This window comes from Dryobates pubescens, chromosome 13 (genome assembly GCF_014839835.1).
Source record: "Dryobates pubescens isolate bDryPub1 chromosome 13, bDryPub1.pri, whole genome shotgun sequence".
In the NCBI taxonomy this organism is placed as follows: Eukaryota; Metazoa; Chordata; class Aves; order Piciformes; family Picidae; genus Dryobates; species Dryobates pubescens.
The window spans coordinates 16,609,993-16,625,548 of NC_071624.1; the positions used below are offsets into that span (position 1 = coordinate 16,609,993).

Below are 15,556 nucleotides of genomic sequence, written 5' to 3' on the forward strand. Positions count from 1 at the left end.
AGTGTCGCTGTAGAAACAGCTCAGATGTTGGTAGGGCAGTCCTGGTGGCTTTCCAGAGAGTGTAATCATAGAATCAATCAGGTTGGAAAAGATCTCGGAGATCATCACGTCCAACCTCTTATCTAATACCTAACACTTCATGACAACTAAACCATGGCTGCAAGTGCCACATGCAATCCCTTTTTGAACACCTCAAGGGATGGTGACTCCACCACCTCCCTGAGCAGCACATTCCAATGGCCAATTACTCTTTCTTATAAGAAAATGAGAGTACAGATAGCAAGACTGTTAGTAAAATCACGGTATAGCTTCTTCTAGCCACTTTCTGAAAACAGCTGAAACCGCCCAAAACCAAGGGCATTACATTGCCCTTTACTCAATAGAGGTCACTTTATGTCCTTGAGCTACTCAGAGGAGAACAAGAGATCCTTTGTTTTTCCTCATGGCCTTATTGACATGAGAAGTTTGGGAGTGTCCTAGGAAAAGCAGAGCATGAGGAGAGCATCTTCTGTCCTACTGCCACATCTTGGCAGTGGGGCCAGAAATTATATTGGAAAGGGAGTCTGAGCTGGCCTCACCATAAGGCAGACTCAGCTTTAAGTTAGACTTTTGCCCCGAGTTTCCTGATGCTCTTTGTTACACTTGGTGTTTGGAAATACCTCCTGAGATTTATGGGTCCACCCTTGTAATTCCTGTGCAAAATGCCATTTTGCTAATGAGGCCCATGAAGTTGGTTTTCCAAAGAGCAGCTGACAATGGACAACTTCCTTGGGTGCTGGCACCTAGGTTGCTGTGGGGCTTGGATGGGCATGGCCTGAAACTGGCCTCAAGGCTGTCTCATGTCTCGACTGTGGTCAGGAGTGTGGGTCGAGTCCTGGGCTTCTGTCCCAGCAGGCTTGGTTGGCAAAACATGTGGTCAGAGGGTTCCCTCCAGCTTACTGCCTGCCCAAAAGGGAGGGGCAGCTCCTGCCCTCACCCTGCCCTGAGCACCTTTCTGCACTGGGACAGTTCTGTGTGATAATAAATGAAAAGTGCCTTGCTGCAGCAAGCCTCTGCCACACAAGGCAGCTCCTTCACAGGGCTGCTCCTGCCTGAGCCCTGTCCTGCCTGGGATGCCTGGGGCAGGTGTTTCTCCCTGCTCACAGAGCCCAGGGCTAATAAGCAGCAGACTGTCAGGAATGTCCTGCTGTGCCAAGAAAAGAATGCTGGCCAAAATTGCCTGATGTCCTATTTTTAGAGGTGGATGTACTTGTATTGAGCTTTCTCACCGGCTTTGTCATTAATGTTCCTCTGCAGCCTCTGCTGAAGCAGAGCAGCTGTGAGGTGACAGACCACTTGAATTTGAGACTTGCTGCCAAACCCAACAGCGTGGCACATGGAATCTCTAGGCTGTGCCTGCCGTGGAGGTGTGTGCAGTCCAGCAGAAGTCATGGAAACTGTGCTGGAACTTTCCCTGCTGTGGGTTTTTTGCCCCCTGTGAACAGACAAATCAGTGGTGTGTGCATGGCCTGCTGCCGTAGTCTTGGAGGATGCTCCTGGGCTGAGGTGTTGAACCCCCAAGTGGTTTGTGTCCATGTGATGGGGGATACAGAGTAAGGTGCTCTCAGCCCTGAGAGCCTTTCCAGCCCTTCTGTGCGAGTCAGTGGGAGGAGGAAAGGATTCAGGCAGCCAGACAAGTTCGCATAGACCCCCAAACAGTGTGAAACTGGCGTGATCCAGGAGGGGAGGTTACAGGTGGGGCTGGCCCTGTGATCTTGATTATCCTGGTTGCCTGCAATGTGTTTTCCAAAGCACATTTAAAATAATCAAACAAAAACCCGAACTGAAATACTGTTCTTGGTCTTCTTGAAGATGTTTAAGTGATGGTGGGTGACTGCTCAGGAGCTTCTGCAGGCTCTGTCTCTGACAAATCATTTCAATAAAGCAAGTTTTGTGGATTTCAGAGTATGAAAGATGGGGGAATCTTTTTCTCTTTCTCCAGATGGAGTTCATTGGGGTAAACCAGCTGTCATTCATCCACGACCTGGGACCAAAGGGCATGTGAGTTGTGAGCTGTGTCTTTGAGCTGTGATTCCATCCCTGAAAACTTTACAGGCCAGGTTGGAGGAGGGGCTCTGAGCAACCTGATCTAGTTGAAGGTGTCCCTCCTGACTGCGTGGGTGTTGGACTAGGTGACCTTTAAAGGTCCCTTCCAACCTAAGCCATTCTATAATTCCCCAAGAGCGTGGCTTTATAAATTAATACTGTTCTAACTGATAACTTTCCTTTCTTGCCAGTAACTGACTGGGAAATACTTTGCCATCCAGAATGGAAAAATTACTGATGCTCAGCGAGACTTGCCCCAGCTTTGGGAAATAGTTTTGGGAGTGGGTTGCTTTGTGAGACGTGGTTTGGCTTGCGGGTTTTCTCCTCCTCCCTTCCAGCAACCTGTAGACCCACTTGTTCTTCTCTTAGTGCTATGGGACAGGGCCCTGCATCTCTGTTGTGATTTCCCTCTGGGGAAGTGGTTGTACCTTTCTTCCAGCTTGCAGAGCATGGTGCAGAGCCTGCTTGAGCATGGCTAGAAGTGGTGGGAGCCATCCCTAGGCACAGGGGCTGGGACATTCATCAAGTATCCTCTACTGAAGACCCCCCCCTGCACCTCTAGCCAAGCCATGACACCTGTCTTGCACATGTTTCTGTCCTTGCAGAGAAGGATTCATCATGAAGCGCTCCGGGGGCCACCGCATACCTGGCCTGAACTGCTGTGGCCAAGGAAGGATGTGCTACAGATGGTCCAAAAGGTACTGCTGGGCCAGGAGAAGGTGGCAAGGCTCTGTACTCCTCAGGCACACACACACAGATCCTCTTGTGTCTTATTCTCCCAAAAGGTCTGAGGGAGGTTCTTGGGTTTTTACCAAAAGGCATGTTTTGTCAGGCCACAGGGTCCGGAGGCTATTCTCCCACTCATCTTCTGATGTGCTTTTTCCTTCTGCTTTGGAGTTCATAGAAGGGACATGTTGCTCCAGAGGAAAACTGGGATTTCCTACAGCCCTGAGCTGGCAGAAAGGGCAATAATCCCTTGGTCTGTGCCCAGTTTTCCCTGCTGTGGGAGCAGTGTGGGGGCTCTGTGCCATCAGGAGGGGATGTGGCTGGTGACACTGTCCTGACCAAATTTCAGCCTGGCTTTCTGAGCTTCCCTTCCTCAATTTACATAAAGAAAACAAATTAATTGAAATGCTCTCTGGACTGCTTTGGAGCTGGATTAAACAAGGTATTTGGTGCAATAAAGCTTGGGATTAAGTATATTGCCTCTTCCTTATTACTGCAGGTGCTTAAATGCCAGTGTTCTCAGAGGAGTTTTCACAAGCCATCCTGTCCCCACGTGCTGTGGACAGATGTAATGCATTGGCCTCATCCCTTTACCTTGTGTGTTAGATCTCAGTGTGTCCTGGGGCTGCAGCACAGGGAGGTGTGTGCTGTGGAGGAAGATGTGTGTACAAAAAAAGAGCAGGGGGTATTTCCTGGAGTTTTCTTTTTCCAGGCAAATAATTCCTTGTGAAAAATCCCAAGAGCACATCTCTGCCTCAGAGCAGCAGTTTCTTGGTCTGTAAGAGCTTCCCCAGGCATTATCCACCTTTGGGGTTTAGTTTTGCCAATGGGCTGTTGTTAAAATCTTTCTACACTCTCCTGAAGGTCCTATTCCTTTATAGTCCTTTCAGCATTTCTTAAGATGATCTTACAGAAGATCTCTCTGAGTGCACGAGGAGATGAAGGGATGACCTTCCTTCAGATGGAATCATGACATTGTCTGCAGTTCTTTCTCTCTTATGTGGGGGTGAGGGGAAAGCCTTTTCCTCTTGTTAGCACTCGGTTAACTCTACCTTCAGGGCTTAAGCTTTGGTGGGGACAGCAGCACGTTCAGCTCTGTGGGTCTTTGTTTTCCTCTAGAGCCTGAAGAAGGATGGGGGAATTGCTTGAGTGGGATTGTGTGCAGAGTAGCATAAGAGGGGCACCAGTTGCCCATCACAACATGCTGGGGCTGACAGTATCAATCAATAATCAACTAACAAGAGTATTTCCCAGAGGGAGTCACTTGAGTGAAGGGTTTGAGGACACGTCAAGCTGGGGGCAGAACTCACCTCCAGTGTAGGGCAGACTGTGGCCAGCATTTTCCCACAACAGCTTTGCTGCAGGTTGTTGGGGTTTCTGCACCCCAAATTCATTGTACTTCTTAGAGCAGGGTGGTTGTGTTGTGGCCACAGGAGCTGTGGAAAGGCATGTGAAGGAGGAGAGTGGGGATAATGGTGGGAATGGGAATGGGCAGGACTCCATGGACATGCATAACTGCCTTGGAACAGTTTTGCCTTGGAAAGGCAAACTCTTGGGAAGGTATCCCGTGGGATTCATGGGAGTGAAATGATGAGCCAGCTAGAGACAGCAGGTATTTTGGCACCAAATAAGAGGTGATGGTGAGAACTCTTTCAGGGCTCTGAAAGAAAAGAAAAAAAGAATGGGATCTGGAAGTAGGTGAGAAGCAGAGGCTGTTACTAAAGATAGGAGAATGAACAGATTTTTGCAATGCTTTCTGTTGCTTTGTGTGTTTCTGGGTGTGCAGAAGAATGAAGCAGAGGTCTGGTGGTGGAGACCTGTGTGGGACAGAGGGGGCTGGTTACCCCAGATACGCTGCAGGGGGAGGAGGAAAAATTAGAAATGCCATTCACAGCAAAAAAATGTGGTGGGTTTTTTTTCCTCCCTGAGTTGCCTTCAGGCTACATATTTCTGTACAACCTGCTGGTCATCTCCCATCACGTGTTTCTAACAGGGTCCCTGTTGCTTGGCAATAAAAGCTTTCCAAAATGCCTTGTGTGTTTTATGTTGATGGGAGTGAAAGTGATTCTAGCATCATAATTAATGTTAGAAATGTCAAGTCACTCCCATGTAGCATGCAAGCTGAATTAAAAATCTGGGGTGGAGGAATCCCTGTTGCATCTTGCCCAGTGCTGGGACACCTGGCTGGGAGATTTATGGGCAGAGAGGCTCTCGTTGATTTTGTTAGAGAAGGAGATCTATGCTTTTAAAGACTTGTGTGAAAAGGACTCACACAAATAGCTCTGAAAGTCTTGTATTGAATTCCAACTCATTGCCCAAGTTCATAAAACAAGCACTTTTCTGCCTATGAAAACCATAGCCTGGACTAGCCCCTGAAAAAAAACTCTTGCTGTGTAGTTGAAAGCTTTCCTGGCCCTGCTGAATGATTTGCACTTGTTTGGAGGGAAACACTTTCCTATTTTCTTGCCCTTTTCTTTTTTTTTCATACCTCCTGATTCTGCCCCTGTAGTCAGCACTGCTTAGGCCACACCTTGAGTCCTGTGTCCAGTTCTGGGCCACTCAGTTTAGGAAAGATGTTGACTTGCTGGAACGTGTCCAGAGAAGGGCAACAAAGCTGGGGAGGGGTTTGGAGCACAGCCCTGTGAGGAGAGGCTGAGGGAGCTGGGGTTGCTTAGCCTGGAGAAGAGCAGGTTCAGGGGAGATCTTACTGCTCTCTACAACTCCCTGAAGGGTGGTTGTAGTCAGGTGGGTGTTGGTCTCTTCTCCCAGGCAACCAGCACCAGAACAAGAGGACACAGTCTTAAGCGGCACCGGGGGAGGTTTAGGCTGGATGTTAGGGAGAAGTTCTTCACAGAAAGAGTTATTGGCCATTGGAATGTTCTGCCCGGGGAGGTGGTGGAGTCACCATCACTGGAGGTGTTTAGGAAGAGACTGGCTGGGGTGCTTGGTGCCATGGTTTAGTTGATTAGATGGTGTTGGGTGATAGGTTAGATTTGATGATTTCAAAGGTCTCTTCCAACCTGTTCTATTCATAGAGCAATGTGAGATGCAAGTTATCTGTTTGTTGTGCCCATACAGGTGGCTGGTGGTGAAGGACTCTTTCCTGCTGTACATGAAGCCAGACTCAGGGGCCATTAGTTTTGTCCTGCTGGTGGATAAGGAATTCAACATTAAGATAGGCCAGAAGGAAACAGAAACAAAATACGGGTTGCAGATCGACAATCTCTGTAGGTAAGAACCCTAAGCTTCGTTCAGGAGGAAGAATCAGGGCCGCTCTCTGGGAGAGGTTAACAAGGTGTGCTGGGCTAACTAGTGCAGCTCAGCTTCCCGCAGGGCTCAGCTGCTGCTGCCTTTGTCCCTGCTGGGGTTTTGGTCCATTATGCTGATGGTTTCCGATGTCTTAATTAGGCCTCTGTAGTCTCAGCTGCTGTTTGGCCGTCCCTGTGGTTATTGCTCAGGCCTGGGGGTGTGGGAGCACGTTGTGTTGCAGACTCTGGTCTTGCAGCAGTTCCTTATGGTAATTTTCTAGGCACTTTGTTCCTCCATGCTGCAAGCAGGGACGTGTTCTTCATCCCAACCAGAGCACTACCCAAAAGACGTGCTGGTTGGGATAAAGTGGTACTTAATATTTCTGCAGTAGCATATGGTATAAGTGAATCTTTTTTGAAAGACAGCCTTAGCCAGGTCCAACTCTTCCTCCAAGTTTAGCTCCTGCCATTGATTTCAGTCTGGGTTGTTTTGTTTTAACACTGTAGCAGTCACTTCCAGCAGCTTCGTGCTGGTAGGACACACAAACCAGCAAAGCAACTCCCTTACTTTTCACTTAAGTAAAACAAGAGTGATAGGGCTAGGACACCTCTCCTATGAGGACAGACTGAGAGAGTTGGGGTTGTTCAGTTTGGAGAAGAGCAGGCTCTGAGGAGACCTTGTTGTGCCCTTCCAGCATCTTAAGGGGGCCTACAAGAAAGCTGGGGAGAGACTTATTAGGGTGTCAAGTAGTGGGCTGGGGAGAATGGGTAGATTCAGACTGGATGTGAGGAAGAAGTTCTTCCGCATGAGGGTGGTGAGACACTGGAACAGGTTGCCCAGGGAGGTGGTAGAAGCCCCATCCCTGGAGGTTTTTAAGGCCAGGCTGGATGTGGCTCTGAGCAACCTGCTCTAGTGTGAGGGGTCCCTGCCCGTGGCAGAGGGGTTGGAATTGGATGATCCCTGAGGTTCCTTCCAACCCTGACGATTCTGTGACACTAAGAGTGACAGAGGTGCATTTGTCATTGGCCCAGCTGCCAACGGAGCAGCCCAACTCGAACGTCCATGGCTGCAGCATCCTGCCTCACATGTGGTCTGTTTTGCAGGTCGCTGATTTTGAAGTGTAACAGCTACAGACATGCCCAGTGGTGGAGGCAGGGCATAGATGAGTTCATTCGGAAACACGGCAAGGACTTCCTCACCGAGCACCGCTTCGGCTCCTACGCCGCCGTGCGGGAGAACACGCTGGCCAAGTGGTGAGGACCGCGCTGCCTGGGGTGCTGTGTGCCTGCAGCAGCCTCAGCTCACGCCTGCCTGCTTTACTGTGGCCCTGACTGAGAGAGCTGGCAGCATTCGGTATCTGTAGGGACTGATGATAATTAGAGGGAGCTGAGGCTCTTCCACATCTGGAGTATTGTGTCCAGTTCGGGGTCCCTCAGTTCAATAAGGACCTCAGGGAGCTGCTTGGAAGAGTCCAGTGCAGAGCCATGAAAATTATAAAGGGAGTGGAACATCATTTTTATGAGGACAGACTGAGGGAGCTGAGGCTCTTTAGCTTGGAGAAGAGGAGACTAAGGGGTGACCTCATTCATGTTTATGAGGATGTAAAGGGTGAGTGCCAAGGGGATGGAGTCAGGCTCTGCTCAGCAATGCCCAATGACAGCACAAGGGGCAACGGGGGAAGTTGAGGCACAGGAAGTTCCCTGGAAACAGGAGGAGGAATTATTTCACTGTGAGGGTGACAGAACACTGGACTAGGCTGCCCAGGGGGGTTGTGGAGTCTCCCTCTCTGGAGATATGCAAGACCCACCTGGATGTGTTCCTGTGTAGTCTGGAATAGGTGATCCTGCCGTGGTACGGGTTGCACTGGATTATGTCTCGAGGTGCCTTCCAGCTCCTAATATTCTGTGATTCTCTGTGTGGGGAAAAAAGGAGGCTTATTTCACCAGGAGCAGAACAGCAGTGCTGGTGATGGGACTGCTGTGGTCCTGCTACAGTTTTGTGACACAGCTAATAACGTTGGAAATGCATGGATTTGTCTGAGTATGAGCACACATCATAATAAATACTCAAAGGATTAAAATAGAGTTGTTTACCTTGGAGTAAAGGAGGCTGAGGGGAGACCACCTCCCTTTCTCCAGCTACCAGAAAGCAGAAGTACCTCAAGTATCTCCTTTCAGGTAGTTGGAGTGAGGTGGGGGTCAGTCTCTTCTCCCTAGCGACAAGTGATAGGACAAGAGGAAATGATCTCAGGTTGCACCAGGGGAGGTTTAGATTGGATGTTGTAAGAAACTTCTTCACTGTGAAGATTCTCAAACACTGGAACAGGCTCCCCAGGCCAGTGATTGAATCCCCATCCTTGGAGATGTTTAAAGTATTTAAAAGCTGCAGAGATGTGATGCTGAGGGGCATGGTTTAGTGCCAGACTTGGTGGAGTTAGGTAATGGTTGGACTTGATCTTGAAGGTCTTTTTCCAACCAAAATGGTTCTATGGTTGTATGCACATATAATAGGCAGGATGCTTATGAGTTAAAATCAGAACTGCTTTTTCATTAAGATGTTCCTGGCTTCAATTTTATCCCAGTTTCTGATTCTGGAAGAGCTGTTTCCCAGGGGTTTAGGTCTTTGGTCTCTGGGTTATAAACTTACAGTAACACAGATGGTATTGAAACTGTCTGCTGCTTTGGCTACTCCCTTCTCCATAGTTCCCTCCCGAAGCAGCTGTGCTGCAGCCTGTCTTGTCTTGGTTGTTTTTTTGCCTCTAATAGTTTGGTCACATCATTCATGCTCTGAAATGCAAGATGTGTTCTCACTGTATTTGCAAGGCCAATTCTCATTCTGTCAGGCAGCACTGCTCTTTCAGGCACCACGGGTGTGTTCAGGTGCAAATGTCACTCACTGGGTTGAAGAGCAGCATCAGACTGAGATTGGCTTTGCAATGAAAGAGAATCAGCAAATGCCTGTTTATGTGGCTGGGCTTTGTGCACACAGCAGTCCCAGGAGAAATCCTCTGTCCAGAATGTAACCTGATTGCACTAAGCCATTCCCAGAACCACTCAAAAAAAAAAAGTAGAAAAATTATTCTAGCTGGAGGCAAACCCTTCTGGTGCTTTCACTGCAGCTCCTGCTGCCAAACAATTCCTGGAAATCAAAGCAAAGCACCTCTCTGCAGCCATAGCATCATTAAGGTTGCAGGAGACCTCTGAGGTTATGAAGTCCAACCATCAGCCCTGCAGCACCATGCCCACTGAACCATATCCCAAAGTGCCATGTTTACACACCTCTTGAACACCTCTAGGGAATGGTGACATCACCATCTCCATGGACAGCCTGGTCCAATGCTTAACCACTTTTTCAGTAAAGAAAAATATCCTAATATTTAATCTAAGCCTCCCCTGGCACAACTTGATGCCATTTCCTCTTGTCCTGTGGCTTGTTTGGAGAAGAGGAGGCTCAGGGGAGACCTTATTGGCTGGGTGTCAGGAGGAAATTCTTCACAGAAAGAGTGATTGGCCATTGGAATGGGCTGCCCAGGGAGGTGGTGGAGTCACCATCACTGGAGGTGTTTAGGAAGAGACTGAATGGGACTCTTGGTGCCATGGTTTGGTTGATTAGATGGTGTTGGGTGATAGGTTGGACTTGATGGTCTCAAAGGTCTTTTCCAACCTGATTAATTCTGTATTATTGCTACTACCTGAAGGGAAGTTGTAGCCAGGTGGGGGTTGGTCACTTCTCCCAGGTAACCAGCACCAGAACAAGAGGACACAGTCTCAAGCTGTGCCAGGGGAAGTTTAGGCTTGATCTTAGAAGGAAGTTTTTCACAGAAAGAGAGACTGGCCCTTGGACTGGGCTGCCCAGGGAGGTGGTGAGGGTCGATGTCCCTGAAGGTGTTTAAGGAAAGACTGGATGAGGCGCTTGGTGCCATGGTCTAGTTGGGGTTGGGTGATTGGTTGGACTTGATGATCTTGGAGATCTCTTCCAACCTGGTTGATTCTGTGATTCTATTGCTTTCCTGAGAGCCAAACCTAGATCTCATGTCAAGCAGAACCCAAGAACGTTGTATGTAGTTGGCAAAAGTACCAAGTGGAACTTAATAATCTCTTACTGTGCTGTTTCATTAAGCTACTAGCAGCATTAAACTCTCTCCCTCTCTGTTGTTTTACTTCTTGAAGTCAGGTTTGTGTTTGCTTTTGCAAAGAGAATATAAATGTTGTTAACACAGGACCCCATCAGGCTTCAGCTGTGGACTTTGTTTAACAGAGGGGATGGAAAGCTGAACCTGTGCTCTGTTTGCTTTCACAGGTATGTAAACGCCAAGTGGTACTTCGAAGATGTTGCAAATGCCATGGAAGCAGCTAAGGAAGAAATCTTCATCACAGATTGGTGGTTTGTACTTACATATTTGGATGTTGACCAACTGTCTCCCTTGGGACGTGCCTGACAATGTGGCACTGTTCAGAGGCCCTACAGTATGGCAGCTAGCCGTGCAGCCAGATGGTTTGGCAGCACACCCAAACATCTCCTTGTGTCGCATTCAAAGGCCTTTTCAGGAGGGTTGGCAGCAAAAGTGCCTGCTTGAAATAAACAGCTTGGCTGTCTCCTTCCAAGGAAAGGCCTGAAATTGCATGAGGGCACCACCTGCTTTGCAAAGGTGGTAGCTGGAGGTGCTCATCAGGAGAGGAACTCACTGCAAACCCAAGGGGCAGGGATGCCTTTCAGTGCATAAGGGAACGTGGATGCTCAAACACCTCCAACAGTGCTCTTCCCACATGATCCTGCTTCAGATTCTCCTTTCAGATCCTCCTCACTGTCTTGGGAAGCCTCATGCCAGTGATGAGAGCACCTTGGAATGAGTGTAACTTTGCTCTGCTCTTAAATGGGCCAAGCAGTGGAGAGGGAGTCTTGTCCCTTCTGAGCTGTGTACCTGCTGGAGAACCTGTCTCTGCCACCTTCTTAACTTGTAATTCAGTATGTTTATGCAGTGCTCTGGTTACTGCTTGAGGCACAAGAGTGCTCTCTCAGGCTGAGGGCAGAGGGTTTTGGCTGGGTGCCAGTTGCAGCTGTCTGTGTCTTGCCTTCATGGGAGTTAATTTGACTGAGCCAGCCTGGACCATAGGGTTGGGATGGTAGGGCAGGCTCCCAAGCCACAGCTCAGACATCCTCTTTAACCTTGGGCAATGTCTCTCTGCTCCTCTTTCTCCATATATGTAAAATGAACCTCTTACTACTGATCCCCTGCCTGTAGGAACTGGGAGGATTAGCTCTTAGGAGAGCACTAAATATGATGTTAGTATTTGCTGGGATAAACTTGATTCCTAACATGACCACAGATAAACCCAGTGCTCCTGGGTCCCCACATGCAACACCAAGCAGCAATGCAAAAACATCACATTTCAAACCTGTTATCTGTTAATGGTTTATTCAGACAGCTGGTGATGTATCTCAGCACTCCAACTTGGCTCAAACATGGAGATTCAGATAAACAGGTTGTTATCAGAAGCAGGATTTTTGGGATGTAGCAATGTGCTTTATCCAAGCACAAGTTCTGATGCTTGGTACAAGTAAAGGAGTTTAATGAGTGTGGTTAATTATTCCTGCTAATCCTTAAAGCTATGAATCAATAAAATGTCCTGTGGAGAAATCACCTTGTTTTGTCTTTAGGCAGCAAGGACAATTCAGCACAAGTCTCTGCTGCTCAGATAGCTTAAGGACCCAGGAGAGCTGAAATCCCACTCTGATGTTCGGTGGTTTTTTTTTCTATACCCACATATTTCTTTCAAATCTGCCTTGGGGTTTTCTTCTGTTGTATCTTTTCTTCCACAGATGGAGTCCAAGTTTCCCTGTTCATACATCACTGTTAAACTTGGTCTTATGGGTTGCTGAACTCTAAGATGGATGTGCTGGACACCTCCCTTGCCCCCTGTAATGCTCTGTTATTAAAAACACAAAGAGCATGACATGGTTCTTGGAGAGTATTCTGCACCGGAGAGTGCATCGTTCTAGAATATGAGCCTTCACATCCAGTCTCTGTAAACTCTGATGTTTTTCCTTCCCAGGATGATTATGGAGGCCAGTGCTTTGTTTGCAGACTACAAATGCTGTGTTTTTTCCACCCTTTTGTTTTCTTAGGCTGAGCCCAGAAATCTTCATGAAACGACCTGTTGTGGAAGGCAATCGCTGGCGGCTGGACTGCATCCTCAAGCGGAAAGCAGTAAGTGAGCTCCAGCTGCAACCTTCACCCTGCAGAAAACCCTCTGTCACACACCCTAGTACAGGGTCAGACTGGGACTGGAGTGTTTGCACCATTTATTTTGGTAGGGGTGAGAAGCAAAGCTGGCCAAGCCTCATTTCAGATGGCCTTGGAAAACTGTCTCTTGATTTATTCCCCCGCTGTTTGGTTTGGAAGAGATCAAAGGCAGAAGGGTAGATCGCTTAGGAACAAGTTCTTTACTATGGGGGGGGTAGAACACTGGAACAGGTTGCCCAGGGAGGTGGTTGAAACCCCTTCCCTGGAGATATTCAAGGTGAGGCTCAATGAGGCCCTGGGCAGCCTGGTCTACTTGGGGGTGTCTCTGCTGACTGTGGGGAGGTCAGACTGGATGACCTCTGGAGGTCCCTTCCAGCCTGGACCATTCTATGGTCCTCTGATTGCCCTATCCAATCCTCAGATTTGGGTCACTTCAGCTTTGCATTGTGAGTACTGCATCTCCTGGTGGGGTCAAAGAATTGCTGCTGTCTGGTGCTTTTCTTCTGTAATTGGCATGTGTAATTTGGAGGTACAGGAAAGACCAAGCACTTGGTGGTAGTTCTCAGTAGATGGTTTGTATGTTACTGTGCTCTGCAGGTCCTGTCATTACCTTGTGTTGTGTCTCTGTACTGCAGCTGAGCTGAAGCTGTGAAAGGTACCATCAGTCTGCCAGGAAAATCAGGATGTCATGAGCAAAAAGCCACTTGGTGTCATCCAGAGGTTCATGCTCTCCCACCATTGCCCAGTTGTGGGGCTTTCCAGACTTGAGATCTTGCAAAGCTCCTTGCTACAACTGAACATCAAAGAGCTGTTGTTCTTGCTGTTCACACATCATTCCCTGCTGTAGAAAAAGAGTGCCTGTTGACACTGAACATCATGTTAGGAAGAAGTTCTTCCCCATGAGGGTGATGGGACACTGGAACAGGTTGCCCAAGGAGGTGGTAGAAGCCTCATCTCTGGAGGTTTTAAAGCCAGGCTGGATTGGCTGTGAGCAACCTGACCTAGTGTGAGGTGTCCCTGCTCATGGCAGTGGGGTTGGAACTAGATGATCTTTGAGGTCCCTTCCAACCCTAACAATTCTGTGATTCTATACCAGTGTCTCCCAGCTTTGTTACCCTGGTGAAGCCCATCTTGCTTTCGTCCTGCTCAGCCATGCCCAAATCTCTTCATGCCGTAGCTCTTCCACAGCTGCTGCCATCAGTAACGACAAATCCTAGTGGAACATCTAAGAAAGATGCTTGTGTTCCTTTTATTATTATTTTTCTTTCCAAGGACAACTTACATGATCAGAAAAGGCTTTATTTTTTTGTTTTGGTGGTTGGCTTTTATTACCTGTTTGCCTCTTTGTATTCTTATGGCTTTTGTGGCCACTAAAATAAGGCATAGCAGCTGTGCCTTCCCTGCCTGTCACTTCTCAGTGGAGTTTCTGATCATGATGGTCATTGCTGTGGAGGAGGGATGTGAGGAAAGGGCTTCAGCAAAGTATGGGGAAAAAAAACCCAAGGATACAGGCAGCATCATATTCCCCTTAGCTGGTCTGTGGTGTTCAACTTGTTTACAAGGAGGTGATAACATGGCTCAGACACTTGGCCTCCTGTTTGCATTGCCTTGTTATCTGAGTTAATGAATGCCCATGTTCAGCAAGCAACTGTGTGTATAAGCTTGATAAGGGGTTTTTTCCTTCTGTTTCAGTATCTCCTTCTGCAGTTTCCTCCAAACAGACAAGCTCAGAGCTGATGTTGACCTGGTGCCTTTCCTGGCATTCACCTGGCCACCACTGCCATGCAGAGCTCTGTTCTCTCCTTGCTCATCTCAAAACGCTGCAGGAGAAATCAGCCATAACTGCCATCTCAATTTGACTTTTCTTTAAGCATTTGCATCTCACAAAACAGATTATTTTGCTGCTGGATCTACTTTGCTTTGCAATAACACATCCAGATCCAGATAATAGAGAACGTGTTCTTGTGGAGCCACGTGAGGCAGACCAAGAAGCTGGGTGTGAGGTGTTTCTGCGTGTGGGCTGTGCTTCAGTTGTTTGTGCAACCCATGATAACTCTGCTAGAAATGCTAAGTTTGCCCCATGTAAGTGATGAGTCAGGAAGGGAAGCACAACTGGGGAAGTCTTTTGAGCTCTTGCTATGGCAGAAGGGCAGGAGTCCAGGTGAACATGCTGAAACAGTCTTTGACTCCCTCTCCTTCCAAACCAGTTGTTGTCTCAGTCCTCACCCCAGTGTATGCCCAGGATAAAAGAGGTGGATTTGTGTCTGGGTATTGTTGATTTGGAAATAGCCTTACTTTCTGGCAAGTGAAACCTGGCCAATGGGTGTGCTCAGTGGATGGAGGAATTAGGCTTTGTCATGTTCACATGGATTTTCCTAAGGCTATAAATACCTTGTAAGAGTGAGGAGTGTGTTAAGGTTAGTTCCTGGAAATATTTGCCTGCTCTTTCATTTGCTGCATTCCTTTGACTCCACAGGACAGTGAGCAAGCTGGTGTCTAGGTACGGGGGTAAGGCTGTCCTTTATGTGTGACAGTGCTGCCTTGGACTTCTCTGGGTACAGTGGGGAGCAAAAGATCATCTACAGTTTGGAGAATGCCTGAGCTCTCAGTAGCAGCTTTATGGGAATAGGAGCTTAAAAGGTTGTGGCAAGTTTGGGTCTCAAGTTTAAGCTGCCAAACTCCACAGCAAGATTTTAAAGCATTCTGATTTATGGCAACTGAAGGTGTCCCAGTGTGTGACTAGCATCTGCCAAGGTTTTGGAATTATTTGGCAGTTTTGAAAGTGCTTTCTGCAAGTGTTCTTGGAAACTCCTGTGGATACCATTCTAGTCACAGAAAGCACCATGCTTTGAGCGCTGCTGCTTGTATTCCAGGAACTCGTTTAGTTTTACCATGAGAAAAAAAACTTACTTGCTGGTGTGGAGTTGGTTGTATCCCCTTTAGGAGAGGGACATCCATATCACCACACTGGTATCATTGTCCTGCAGAGGCTTTTAATTCTAGGCAAACCTCAGGGCAACATGAAGCAGGAGAACTTCAGTGGATTCCACACAATTACATGTGGACTGAATCGTGTTTGCAAAGCAATCTTGCCTCAAAGGGTGCTTAAGAGGCTACTCTAAGAATGATCTGGTGATGGTCTTTGGCTGGCTCAGCTTTTCACATGCAAATCCACATACTGAGCCCTTCTCTGGAAGCTGAAGAGCTTTCCTGAGTAGTGCAGGTCTTTCCATGCTGTGGGGTCACCATTGT

The 15,556-nt window shown here is 47.9% G+C and overlaps 1 protein-coding gene across 2 annotated transcripts in view; it reads left to right on the forward strand.

The window, feature by feature from the left end:
• The window catches only part of PLD1 (phospholipase D1), a 78,850-nt gene that overhangs the window by 32,742 nt on the left and 30,552 nt on the right, over positions 1-15,556 (forward strand). For both annotated transcript variants that reach the window (XM_054166400.1, XM_054166401.1), the window contains exons 7-12: positions 1,982-2,040; positions 2,691-2,783; positions 5,890-6,042; positions 7,164-7,313; positions 10,360-10,443; positions 12,187-12,268. In XM_054166400.1, the coding sequence (XP_054022375.1) occupies positions 1,982-2,040; positions 2,691-2,783; positions 5,890-6,042; positions 7,164-7,313; positions 10,360-10,443; positions 12,187-12,268 (621 nt within the window). The remainder of the gene's footprint in view (positions 1-1,981; positions 2,041-2,690; positions 2,784-5,889; positions 6,043-7,163; positions 7,314-10,359; positions 10,444-12,186; positions 12,269-15,556) is intronic.